At 50.6% G+C, this 13,081-nt stretch overlaps 1 protein-coding gene across 2 annotated transcripts; it reads left to right on the top strand.

Moving 5' to 3' along the window:
* Nucleotides 1-4,160: 4,160 nt before the first annotated feature.
* On the top strand, nt 4,161-11,777 carry Vps18 (VPS18, CORVET/HOPS core subunit). 2 transcript variants are annotated; one of them, XM_004623399.2, is made up of 5 exons: nt 4,161-4,574; nt 5,712-5,853; nt 7,559-7,650; nt 7,776-9,649; nt 10,558-11,777. In XM_004623399.2, the coding sequence occupies exons 1-5, from the start codon at nt 4,484-4,486 to the stop codon at nt 11,281-11,283; spliced, it is 2,925 nt and encodes a 974-aa protein (XP_004623456.1). In that variant the 5' UTR covers nt 4,161-4,483; the 3' UTR covers nt 11,284-11,777. The 2 variants fall into 2 exon arrangements, with proteins under 2 accessions (XP_004623456.1, XP_023567222.1); XM_023711454.1 differs by lacking the exon at nt 4,161-4,574 and having other exon boundaries at nt 5,754-5,857.
* The last annotated feature ends 1,304 nt before the right edge of the window (nt 11,778-13,081 follow it).

Raw genomic sequence — 13,081 nt, 5'->3', positions numbered from 1 at the left:
AGGCTGCGGCAGGCCAGAGCCTGGGCCTCAGGCCCAGGTAGTTAGGTCCCCTCCTGCCACTGCTTCTGTAGATGCCATCAGGGCCACCCAGAGCCCTTGACCCCAGCTGTGATCGTCATGCTTGTCACCTTGTGTCCCACCACGTCTGGAGGGAGCCCTGTGTGCGCCTCAGGCCAGGTTCCCAGTGGTTCTGTTGTGAAATAAACCCCAGCACCCAGGAGGAAAAAAAAAAAAAAAAGAATAAAGCATCCTACCCCAACTTCCGGTTCCTTTTCCATGCTGTCTCAAAGAGGAGCAGTATATCTTTCAGAGAAGATTTTATTTGTGGTTTATTATACTCTGATTGAATGTGGGACAAAGCATTACATCTTATTGGGTGACACAGTGTTAGCTGGATTTCAGAGGGTTTTTTTTTCTCCCTTCCTTTTTCCCTCTACTTTGTAATGTCAGTGTTTATATGAATATGAATTTGATTTGCTTTTCCAGAATAAACAAGTTATTAATTGAAAAAGACATATATATATATATATATATCTCAACTCTACTTGTTTTATTTAATTTTTTAATGTATTTGGAACAGGGTCTCACTGTGCAGCTCGGGGTCTTAGTGATCCTCCTGTTTTCAGCCTCTGCAGGACTGCACCACCACACTTGGTCTCGGTGGCTGGCTTAGCTCAGTGTGGCATGTGCTACTGGCAACCAAACCCTGGTCCCTGCTCTTGCCTAAGCAGGCAGTTAGTCCGCTGAGCCATTTCACTGGCCCTGCAACTGCACTTGTAGGGCTCAATTTGGACATGAGTCTCCCAGTACCCAATCTATCTACCAGCAGAAGCTTGTTCTTAGTTTAGCACTGGGCCCTCAGCAAGCATGGGATTTCTTAGAAGAGGTAAGAGGGAATATAGGCTCTTGCAAGCACCTGACATCTAAAGATACCCAAGCATTCACACCAGACACCACAAGGACTTTGCCCACTGAAGTATGAAACATCCAGAGAACTCTGACCACTGATGTCCTGCCTAATGTCATTTGCCTTCTTTTAAGTCCTATTTATTTGTTTTGGTACAGAACTCAAACCTTGCACTTGCCAGGCAAGCACTTGAGCTGCTAAGCTATCTCCCCAGTCCTTAAGCCCTATTTTAAACTTTTTTAAAAAAATTATTTATCAGATACAGGGTTTCACTTAAGTGGTTCAGACTCCTAGTGGTGATCCTCCTGTCTCACCCTCCCCGGCGCTGGGATTACAGGCATGTATCAACATGTCCATCCAGTTTTGGGATCAACATCTCTCAAGGATGTGCCTGGGGTTCATGCGCCTTAAGCCCTACTTTAAAAATCCCACTTCTCTTTGCTTCTCACAAAGGCCCTCTGCCTGCTTGCACCTAGGCACAACAAATTCCACACCTTGTTGTGTTTACACAAGCCTGGTGACATCTGCTGGTCTTTGCCTCTCACCATTCCTTACATCTATAATCTTATTAGTTAATCATAATTTTGACCCATGTTGTACCCGCCTCATGATTTTGCTCTATAAAACTTCCTTTGAAAAGTGAGTTCATGGGGGCTAGGGAGATGGCTCAGTAGAATAAGCACTTCCCTGGCAAGCGCATGGGCCTGAGTTCAATCCCCAGTTCTGCACCAAAAAAAAAAAAAAAAAAAAAAAGTGAGTTCATGGGGGGTCCGGAGAGATAGCTCAGTAGAATAAGCACTTGCCTGGCAAGTGCAAGAGCCTGAGTTCAATCCCCAGTTCTGCCAAAAAGAAAAAAAAGAAAGAAAGAAAATGAAAATTGAGTTCATTGGTGTCTCTCAGGAGCTATTTCTATTCCCTATCTCCAAAAAATTTTACTACTCTGAATTTCCATTGTTCCTTCAACTTTGATGAACACAAACTTGGCATGTCTGACATCTAGCATTTTTGCTATCTATATGAGAGCCGGAAGAGTGCTGCTAAAGATGGGTGTTTAGCCAGACATGGTGGCACACACCTATAATCTCAGCACTCAGGAGGATGAGGGAGGACATTCACTGAGAGTACAAGGCCAGTCTGGGCTACACAGTGAATTCAAAGCTAGTCTGAACTATATAGCAAGACCCTGTCTTAAAAAAAAAAAAAAAAAAAAAAAGAGGCCCAGCTGTGGGAAGCCATGAACTGGTATCCATTTTATAATAGTGTCAGCCATTTTCTTAAGTTTCTATTCCCCTGCTGAGTTAAGTTTCTGCTCCTTCCCGCCTTGCCCATTCCCTGTGAATCACATGCTATGTCCCAGGGGTGGGACCTTCCCCCGTTGCCTAGATACCTGCTGACCCCCCAAGAGCTGAGACTTCCTCATTCCTACACCCCCTATATATACCCAGCACCTCCCCTGAATAAATGAGACTTGATCAGAACCCTGTCTTCTCTCCATTCTTTGTGTCTCCTGTCCCTTTTCATTCCCACTCCCCCTCTAGGGTCCTCGTTGACTAACCCGCGGGTCGGGACAGTCAGCCAAATAGCTCAGTGGATTAAAGCACCTGCAAGCAGGTACAGGGGCCTGGGGTTTAATCCCTGGGCCTGCTGTGCCAACCCTGCCCCCAGGGCATGCTGAGACAATTGAGACTGGGCGTGGTGGCATGTGCCTGTAATCCCAGATCTTGGGAGGCTGTAAATAGGTGGTTCACTGAGTCCAATCTAGTAGTGAGACCCTGAACACCCTATAGACCTTTCCCTAAAACACACATAAAAAAGATTGGATGTTCATTTTGGAATGAGTGAACTTATCCACAAATTTATCAATCACTTTCCTACTTATGTACTACAAACATATATATCAATGAAAATATAAATTCTTTTTTTTTTATTTCTTTTTATTTTTCAACAAATAATACACTGCATATATTCTTCTTAGTGGTTACTTGCTGTACAAGATGCGGAGAAAATATAAATTCTTTAAAGATTAAAAATACATTATGGGGCTGGAGAGATGGCTCAGTGGTCTAAAGCACCTACTTAGAACAAGCTTAGCAAAGCATAGGGACTGCGGTTCAATCCCCCAGCACCACATGCCAGCCAGCCCCGCCCCCTGGTGGGCTGAGCTGGCCACACACACACACACACACACACACACACACAAATAAAATTAAAAAAAAAAATTATGGCTGGTGAGACAGTTCAGCGGCCTAAGCGCCTGCTTAGGCAAGCACAGGGTCTGGGTGTTTGATCTCCAGCCCACATGCCCTGCCAGGCCTGCCCCCAAGGCGTGCTGAACGAGCCACCAAGACCGGGCTTGGTGGCAAACGCCTGTAATCCAGTGCTGGGGAGGCTGAAAACAGGAGGATCACTAAGAGTCCGAGACTCTGTACCAAATACATATGGTGGTGAACACCTGCAACCCCGGCATTCAAGAGTCCGAGGCAGGATTATTCTGGCCAGCTTGGGCTATAGATCACGTTCAAGGCCAGCCTGGACTACAAGGATCCTCTCTCAAACAAATAAACAAAATCAGTTGTTTAAAAAGTTTCCTATCATTAATGCCTGGTCCATTGGCCACCACTCCTGCTGGCCAGCAACCTTTCTCTGGGCAGGGCGGCTGTGCTCACTGGGTGGCTCCAGCGCATCACCAGGCTTTGCACATCCCATATGCCCCACCAGCCCTGAGCAAGGCAGCGAGTGAAGCTGCCCAGCGCCGTCGGCAGCGCTGCACCCTCCCCGTACGTGCCCTTGCCCTCCACCCACACCAGGGCCACCGTGGGCCACGGGGAGTAACCGGCACAGGGGTCCTGACCACCCCAGCTCCGCCACTTTTTGGAAGCCAGTGAGCGCCGGGGGTGGGAGAGGGGCTGGGACTGCTCTGCCTGTGTCTTGTGAAGATGGACTGTGATTCCCCTGGGTCTTCAGGCAGCTTATCCAGGAAGAGCGACCATATGAGGGAAGAAGCCTGATTTTGAAAGTCTAGGATAAGCCGGGGTCAGACAGCGCGGATGGGTTAGCGAAAGGGCTGAGGGCCGAGCCCGGCACCTCGGGTAGAGGCGTGGAAGTGCAGCCTGGCCTGTCGAGGGAGCTCAGGCTGGGCAGGACCCGACTGCTCCGGCCCCACCCCGCGGTCCTCCTCACGCCCCAAGCAGCGCGGGGACTGCCTTGCGCGCTGGCTAAAGCCGGGCTTTCGGACCCGGAAGTTGCGTCATAGGCACGCGTCATTGGGCGGGAGTCAGCTGAGCCGCCTGGGCGAGGTTGGGATCGCTTGGGATCGGCTCAAGGGATCCTGGGATCTCTTGGGGGCGGGATTGGGGTGCAGAACTGTACCAGATTCGCGTGAGGGCTCGGCGATCTTCCAGCTCTATAAGGCGCGCGACAAAAAGGCCTTCAGGGTTTTTAAAAGGAAGCGGCGGCAGGCTTCCAGAATCTGTCAGAGGCTGAGGAGTCACAGCTTCCGATCCGGGGCGAAGAGGCCTGCGGGGAGCCCTGTTGTGATCCCCGGGCCCCGGAGGAAGAGCCTAGAGGCCAAGCACCATGGCGTCCATCCTGGACGAATACGAGGACTCGCTGTCCCGCTCCGCCGTCTTGCAGCCCGGCTGCCCTAGCGTGGCCATCCCCCACTCGGGTAAGGCTTTCCTAGCAACTGCGGGGGAGGTGCGGGGAGGGCGGTCCTACGAGTTCTCCGTCGCCTCCAGGATGTACATTCCAGACTCAACTCTGAGGCTCTTTTGATGCTTGGCTGCCTGTAGGTTGAAGTTTGAAAGCGCTCCGGGGTCAACCGCTTGATCTAGGCCCTGCCGCTAGGGTACTTTTTAAAGAGGGAACTGGGACCCAGGTAAGGAAGTGCCTTCCTACAGGGCTGCAGTTAGTCTCTTGGGAGAACTGAAATAGGCTCCCGGCCTCTCCGGATAGATTCAGTGCTGTCCTACCACCTCCTTCCCTTCGGGGAGTGGGAGGAAGTGAGTTAGAAACTGGTAGAAGAATGTTTGAAGGAAGGAGAGGTGCTCCTACGGGGAATTTTGTCACAGGGAAATATGGAAGTGAAATATTCTTGGCCTGGGCTACAACTAGGTGCACCTTGGATTTTAGGGGAAATTTTGTAGAAAATAGAACAGACTTGGCAGAGCGCTGGGGTATTTTGATTAGAGAGAAAGCAGCAGCAGTGTGTTCACACCGACTACTGGAACGGTTCCGCAGGACTCTCTCGGCCTATCAGTCTTTTGGAGACTCAAGGGGTCTCACTATTGCATAGTCAGAAAGGAAAGAAAATGGAGTTAGAATATTTAACTTGAGTTGGGATTGCTGGATCTAGACCACCTCTCCACCAGACTCTCCCCCGCGGTTCCCCATTACCATTGGAGGAGGTACAGCTTACTGTAACAGCATGTCCAAGTTAGCAATGTGGGAAGAGTCCAAGACTCCTGCATCCGGGTGTGGTGGTGCACTCCTGTAATCCCAGTGCCTGGGAGGCTGAGGCAGGAGAATTGCTGTGAGTTCAACACCAGCCTGAGCTACAAAGTTAGGTCAAGGCCAGTCTGAATTGCATAACAAGACCCTGTCTCACAAAGACAAAAAAAAAAAAAAAAACGAAGACTCCTGCCAAGGTGACCAGCAAATTACCTAATAACAAACTATGTGTTAACTGAGACCCCAGGTACAGGAATATGATAGGAAGGTGGCAAGTAGCACTGGTATTTCTTGAGGTAGATTCCCCCCCCCCTTTCCCTTCTGCAGCTTATCTTTTCTTCATTTTTTCCTCCAGGCTATGTGAATGCCCAGCTAGAGGAGGAAGTGCCCATCTTCACAAAACAGCGCTTTGACTTTACACCCTCAGACCGAATCACCAGTCTTGTGGTATCTTGCAATCATCTCTGCGTGAGCCTGGGGAAGGATGTCCTCCTCCGGTAGGTAGGAGCCCAAACGTTTAGGAGGAGGAAGTGGAGAGATATTGTGACTATCAGCCGACCCAGGCCTTTCTTCCACTCTAGGCAAGTGAAGAGGTAGATTTGTAATTTTTAGGAAATAGTCTGTCCTTCCTCAACCAGAACCAATATAGTGTAGTGGTTAAAAACCAGAGGCGTGGATTCCGATTGCACCTGTGTGATCTTAAACAAGACCTCTACTCAGCATGGTCCTTCATCTGTGTAGCAATGTGAACTCACAAATTAGTCATATAGATCACTGGAACTGTCTAGAGTCCTGAAATATATTCATTAGAAATTAAAATAATACATGCCAGCAAAATTGTTTATTTGTCTAGAAAACCATCTAGAATAAAACAGCTAGGCCTCTGTTTCACAAAAATGAATTCTAGATGAACTAGGGTTTTTGTTTGTTTGTCTTGCAATATTAGAGATTGAACTCAGGACCTTGCACTCGCCAGGCAATCACTTATTCTACTGAGCTATCTTCCCTGCCCGGAACTAGTTATTTAAATATTAAAGAATATCCTCCCCCTCTTGTGTGCTGGCCCTGCCCCCAGGGCTTGGTGAGACTGCAAATGAGCTTGGGTGCGGTGGCTCACACCTGTAATCCCAGCGCTTGGGAGGCTGAAAACAGGACGATCACTATGAGTCTGATCTGTGAAGTAAGACCCTGTAGAACCTATACTAAATACATAAAAAAAGATTTTAAAGAATGAAAATATTGAAAGAACACTTAATAAATTTGTTTTCTTATTGAAAAGGAGACCTTACCCAAGCTAGAAAATTAGAAACCATAAGGACAGAGATATAGATCTGTAGATTGATATAGATAACTTTTGGGTTTTGAGACAGGTTCAAGGCTAGCCTTGAACTGTGTCGCCCAGGCTGCCCTTAAACTCATGGTGATTCTCCTGTTTCAGCCTCTTAAAAGCTGGGATTACAGGGGTAAATCACCAACCCAGCTCTATAGATATCTTTTACTGCAGAATAATTGCTGATAAAATGAAACAAATACAGTATGAATCATGTCACAGAGCTGTACCCCTTTCCTCTCTCCACTGGTTTTAAATTTTGAGACAGGGTCTTATTAAATCACTAAATTGACCAGAGGTTGGCTCAAATATGCCCTCCTTCCTCAGCCTCCCAGAGCGCTGGGACTATTAGTGTACACCATCATGCCTCATGAGGTAGTGTTTGTTAAGTAGGACCCTGTATAGATTTCAGGCTTCTCGGGATTATATTCAGACATTTTTTGTGTATATGTAGATTCAAAGGAAGAAAGACTGGCTTTAATCAGATTTTTTTTTTTTTTTAACATTTATTTATTGTGTGTGTGTGTGTGTGTGTGTGTGTGTGTGTGTGGCCAGCTCAGCCCACCAGGGGGCGCGGCTGGCTGGCATGTGGTGCTGGGGGATCAAACCGCAGTCCCTGTGCTTTGCCAAGCTTGTTCCAAGTAGGTGCTTTAGACCACTGAGCCATCTCTCCAGCCCCAAAGGCTAATCTATTTTTTTGTTTGTTTTTTGGCGGAACTGGGGATTGAACTCAGACCTTTGTGCTTGCCAGGGAAGCATCTATTCCACTGAGTCAGCTCCCCGGCCCCTGTTTAATCAGATTATTAAAGAGGTGGTTGATCTAGAAAAGGGTCTGCCCTCTCTAGAGTGACCCTGTGACCCTCTCTTTACAGCATCGACTTGGGCAAGGGCAACCAACCCAATCATGTGGAGCTGGGGCGCAAGGATGATTCCAAAGTACACAAGATGTTCCTGGACCCTACTGGTAATTTGGTGGTGAAGGTTGGAGGAGGGGGCTATGGATAAGTCACTGCCTGGGTGAGGGGGATTTGATGGGGAAGGGACAAGAATAGCAGCATCCACTCGGGTGCTGTATTCTGCCCACTCTAGGCTCTCACCTGCTGATTGCCCTGAGCAGCACTGAGGTCCTTTACGTGAACCGTAATGGACAGAAGGTACGGCCACTAGCACGCTGGAAGGGGCAGCTGGTGGAGAGTGTGGGCTGGAACAAGGCACTGGGCACCGAGAACAGCACAGGTCCCATCCTGGTTGGAACTGCCCAGGGCCAGATCTTCGAAGCAGAGCTCTCAGCCAGTGAGGGTGGGCTTTTTGGCCCTGCCCCAGATCTCTACTTCCGTCCATTGTATGTGCTGAATGAAGAAGGGGGTCCTGCACCTGTGTGCTCCCTGGAGGCTGAGCGGGGCCCTGATGGGCGTGGCTTTGTTATTGCCACCACTCGGCAGCGCCTCTTCCAGTTCATAGGCCGAGCAGCAGCAGAGGGTACCGAGGCCCAGGGCTTCTCAGGGCTCTTTGCTGCCTACACAGACCACCCACCCCCATTCCGTGAGTTTCCCAGCAATCTAGGCTACAGTGAGTTGGCTTTCTATGTACCCAAGCTGCGCTCTGCACCTCGGGCCTTCGCCTGGATGATGGGGGACGGCGTGTTGTACGGCTCATTGGACTGTGGGCGCCCAGACTCCCTCCTGAGTGAAGAGAAAGTCTGGGAGTACCCAGAAGGAGTGGGACCTGGGGCCAGCCCGCCCTTGGCCATTGTCCTGACCCAGTTCCACTTCCTACTGCTGTTGGTGGACCGAGTGGAGGCTGTGTGCACCTTGACGGGGCAGGTGGTACTGCGGGATCACTTCCTGGAGAAGTTTGGGCCACTCAAGCACATGGTGAAGGACTTCTCCACGGGTCAGCTGTGGGCCTACACTGAGCGTGCTGTCTTCTGCTACCACGTACAGCGTGAGTCCCGTGATGTGTGGCGCACTTACCTGGACATGAACCGCTTTGACCTGGCCAAGGAGTATTGTCGAGAGCGACCTGACTGCCTAGACACAGTTCTGGCCCGGGAAGCTGATTTCTGCTTCCGTCAGCGTCGTTACCTGGAAAGCGCCCACTGCTATGCCCAGACCCAGAGCTACTTTGAGGAGATCGCCCTGAAGTTCTTGGAGGCCCGGCAGGAGGAGGCTCTGGCTGAGTTCCTACAGCGAAAACTGGCTAGTTTGAAGCCAGGTGAGCGTACCCAGGCCACACTACTGACCACCTGGCTGACAGAACTGTATCTGAGCCGGCTTGGGGCTCTGCAGGGTGACCCAGAGGCCCTGAACCTCTACCGGGAAACCCGAGAGCGCTTCCGCACCTTTCTCAGCAGCCCTCGTCACAAGGAATGGCTCTTTGCCAGCCGGGCCTCTATCCATGAGCTGCTCGCCAGTCATGGAGACACGGAGCATATGGTGTACTTTGCTGTAATCATGCAGGACTATGAACGGGTGGTGGCATACCACTGCCAGCACGAGGCCTACAAGGAAGCCTTGGCTGTGCTTGCCCGCCACCGTGACCCCCAGCTCTTTTACAAGTTCTCGCCCATCCTTATCCGTCACATCCCCTGTGAGCTGGTAGATGCCTGGATTGAGATGGGCAGCCGGCTGGATGCCCGGCAGCTCATTCCCGCTCTGGTAAACTACAGCCAGGGCGGTGAGTCCCGGCAGGTGAGCCAGGCCATCCGCTACATGGAGTTCTGTGTGAATGTCCTTGGGGAGACTGAGCAGGCCATCCACAACTACCTGCTGTCACTGTACGCCCGTGGCCAGCCAGCCTCCCTGCTGGCCTACCTAGAGCAGGCTGGTGCCAGCCCACACCGCATACATTATGACCTCAAGTATGCATTGCGTCTCTGTGCTGAACACAACCACCACCATGCTTGTGTCCATGTCTACAAGGTACTGGAGCTATATGAGGAGGCTGTGGACCTAGCCCTGCAGGTAAGTCTTCACCCCAGCCAGAAGAGAGACTGGAGAGACTGAAGGGTTGAAAGATGTGGAGCAAGGGTAGAGGATGTTGACTTCTCTTACAGAAAGGCAGTATATCATAGAGGTTAAGGACAGAGTTGAAAGTCAGGGTTGAATTCTGGCCCTGCCACATTAACTTAACTTGTGACCGTGGGCTGCTTTCTGAACTTCCCTAGGCCTCAGATTATTTTGTCGTTTTTTTTTTGTTTGTTTGTTTTGAGATAGGGTCTCACTGTGTAGGTCAGCCTGACCTTGAAATCACTGTGTATCCCAGACTGGCCTCAAACTCACAGCAATCATCCTGCCTCAGCCTCTTGAGTGCTGGGATTATAGGTGTAAGCCACTATACCTGGTTTATTTGGCTTTACAATGGGAGTAATGTTAAGAGCATTTTCACCTCATAGTATTGATTAGTACTGTATAAGAAAAGTACTCAGGACATTGGCTAGTGCTAGTTAACATGCATATTCCTCAGCCTGAACTCAGGATTCCTACCAAAGCACAGTGTCTGAAGACAGGACTCAAAAGTCTGTAATTTGGAGCTGGGATTTAACTTTCTGAGAGATGGTTATCTAGCATATAGGAGGCCCCAGGTTTGACCCCAAGCAGTGTCCCCTTAAAAAAGATTCTGAATATGTTCCAGGGTGACTTTTAAATTTTCTAAAGTTGGAATGCTGCCACATTAGTAGCTTTTCCATAGATGTGACAGGGACAGGCCCACTGCTGACACAGGCCTCTGTCCTGGCCCTCTTGCTGCCCAGAGTGCTAGGAGTTCTGCCTGGACCCTCTCCTTAGGCCGAGGCTCTCCCAAAAGTGTCTATCCCATAGTGTCAATCTAGGGTGGGGAGGGCCTTGACCCTGACTCCCATGGTTCCCCACAGGTGGATGTGGACCTGGCTAAGCAATGTGCAGACCTGCCTGAGGAGGATGAGGAGCTGCGCAAGAAACTATGGCTCAAGATTGCTCGGTACGTAGTGCAGAAAGAGGAAGACGTGCAGACTGCCATGGCCTGCCTGGCCAGCTGTCCCCTGCTCAAGATTGAAGATGTGCTACCCTTCTTCCCTGATTTTGTCACCATCGACCATTTCAAGGAGGCAATCTGCAGCTCACTTAAGGCCTACAACCAGCACATCCAGGAGCTGCAAAGGGAGATGGAAGAGGCCACAGCCAGTGCCCAGCGCATCCGGCGAGATTTGCAGGAGCTGCGGGGACGCTATGGCACTGTGGAGCCCCAGGACAAATGTGCTACCTGCGACTTCCCTCTGCTCAACCGCCCTTTTTACCTATTCCTCTGTGGCCACATGTTCCATGCTGACTGCCTGCTACAGGCTGTACGGCCTGGCCTGCCTGCCTACAAGCAGGCCCGCCTCGAGGAGCTTCAGCGAAAGCTGGGGGCTGCACCACCCCCAGCCAAGGGCTCTACCCGGGCCAAAGAGGCTGAGGGTGGAGCTGCTGCTGGGGGGCCCAGCCGGGAACAGCTCAAGGCTGACCTAGATGAACTGGTGGCTGCTGAGTGTGTGTACTGTGGGGAGTTAATGATCCGCTCCATTGACCGGCCCTTCATCGACCCCCAGCACTATGAGGAGGAATACCTCAGCTGGCTGTAGGACAGTGTCTCCCTCACAATGGACAAGCAAGGGGTGCAACTACTTGCGCCTCGTGGGAAGTCCACACCTACTCTCTGCTCAGTCTTGCAGTTGTGTGTGTGGGTTGAGAATGGGACTCATCCTGCCAGCCTCCCACTGTGCTTCTGACCCACTTAGACTGCTGTCCCCCCAGACCTGTAGCCCATTCCCACTGCTGTGTCTTAACAGCTTTCTTGTCCTTCATACTCCCCACCTTCCCCTTCTGGACTGAGAGTACCTTTCTCCATTGTGTGACCTCTGGACCTACCTCTTCTCAAGGGAGGCTGTCTCTTCTGCCCTGTGTGTCCCAGAGGTGGAAAAGCAGCCCTCGCAGGCATGGGCACTGGTGGGGAAGGGGATGCATGCTCCAGGGCTCCTGTGTGAGGAGTCCCTGGGGTGGAGGGCCTCATGGGGACAGTGGGAGATAGTGATGAGTGGAGAGTATTAAACTGCTGCATTGGTGGCTCTGAAATTGATGGCTTGGCACTGATGATAGGTTGAGGGAGTGTGAGTGATCTCTAGGTGGGCCAGGTACCCTAGGGAGCAGCCAGCCCTGTGGACTTCCAGCCATTGCAGACCACCCATAACCTGAGACAGAATGAGCTTGTTGGATTCTGCTGGCTTCCTTGTCCATTTGGTCCTCTGCCTCCAGGGCTTTGTTGGGCATTAGAACCTTACCTGTGCTACCAGCCTGAATCCAGAGCAGGGGCTGTTCCTCCTTCCAGCCAGCAGGTGGTGCTACTGCCCACAGAACATTTTTTTTTTTTTTTCTGGCGGAACTCAGGCCCTTGCACTTGCCAGGGAAGCGCTAATTCCACTGAGCCATCTCCCTGGCCCCTCTCAAATCATTTTTACTAGCTCTTAGCCTTTCCTTCTATGGTTGTCCCAAGAATTTTCTGGATGTCTGTTGCCATGATTCTGAGCCCCTTGGTCTTCTTTCCATTAGCCCTTACACATGTTAGATTTTGCCTGCCCTTGTGCCAGCTTGTACCCGTGGCTTTAGCTGGCTCTGCTATGGCTATTACAACTATTCATGGGATTTAGATTTGTTTTCTCCTCACCTTACTCCCACTACCTGTTCCACCCTTCAGGATAGACTTGTAGTTGGCTCTGGAGGCTGAGTGCTAGGGAATTCTGGAGTGGGACCGTCCCATGACAGACAGCAGCTGCATACCTTTTGCCCCAACAGGTGTTCATGGTGCCCAGCCCAGTGGGTGTACCAGACTGAGAGAAAACAATGTTCCTTTAATCAGGCAGGGTTAGGTTTACCTGACTGGTGAATGTCTTCCATTCCCCCAGCTTAATCTTCTAGAAATGGCTTCTGCAGTCCTGCTTGGATCTGTCCCCACTGAATTTCCCAAACAGGATCTCTTCACAGCCTGCCAGCTTAGGTTAGAAGTTGTTTGGCTGCCCAGACTTCCTGTCTGTCTTTCCCCTAAAGCAAGAGGAGGAACAAATGGGGGTGAGGGGTACCATGGGTGAGTAGAGGCAAAGTAATGTGCTCTCTGCTGTTGCAGGGTGTGGGGACCCCTACGCCCTCTTTTCATGAGGCCTGAGACACCTAATACAATTCAAGGGTGGCTTAGTAGTCTCTTTTCCCATCTGAGTACTGGTATAAAATCTTGGTCTGCCAGTGGCATGTCTGTTTGCTTAAAGACAGAAACTCAGAACTTCTGTCTTTACTCATGATGGGTGCCTAATATACTAGTTAACCAAGCACTGCTGCATTGGTCTCTGCTCCCAAGGGCTTGGCTAAAGCAGCCTAGGATGCCCCTTCCCC

This window comes from Octodon degus, unplaced genomic scaffold (genome assembly GCF_000260255.1).
Source record: "Octodon degus isolate 3935 unplaced genomic scaffold, OctDeg1.0 scaffold00002, whole genome shotgun sequence".
NCBI lineage: Eukaryota > Metazoa > Chordata > Mammalia > Rodentia > Octodontidae > Octodon > Octodon degus.
Note: the sequence above shows the minus strand (reverse complement) of the source record. Positions and strands in the feature narration are given on the sequence as shown.

Excerpts from the sequence above, each read along its gene's own strand:
- Vps18 (XM_004623399.2), top strand. The coding sequence starts at position 4,484 with ATGGCGTCCATCCTGGACGAATACGAGGACTCGCTGTCCCGCTCCGCC. Across the intron at positions 5,854-7,558 it reads GGGAAGGATGTCCTCCTCCG|CATCGACTTGGGCAAGGGCA; the intron begins GTAGGTAGGAGC and ends CTCTCTTTACAG. Across the intron at positions 9,650-10,557 it reads CTGTGGACCTAGCCCTGCAG|GTGGATGTGGACCTGGCTAA; the intron begins GTAAGTCTTCAC and ends GGTTCCCCACAG.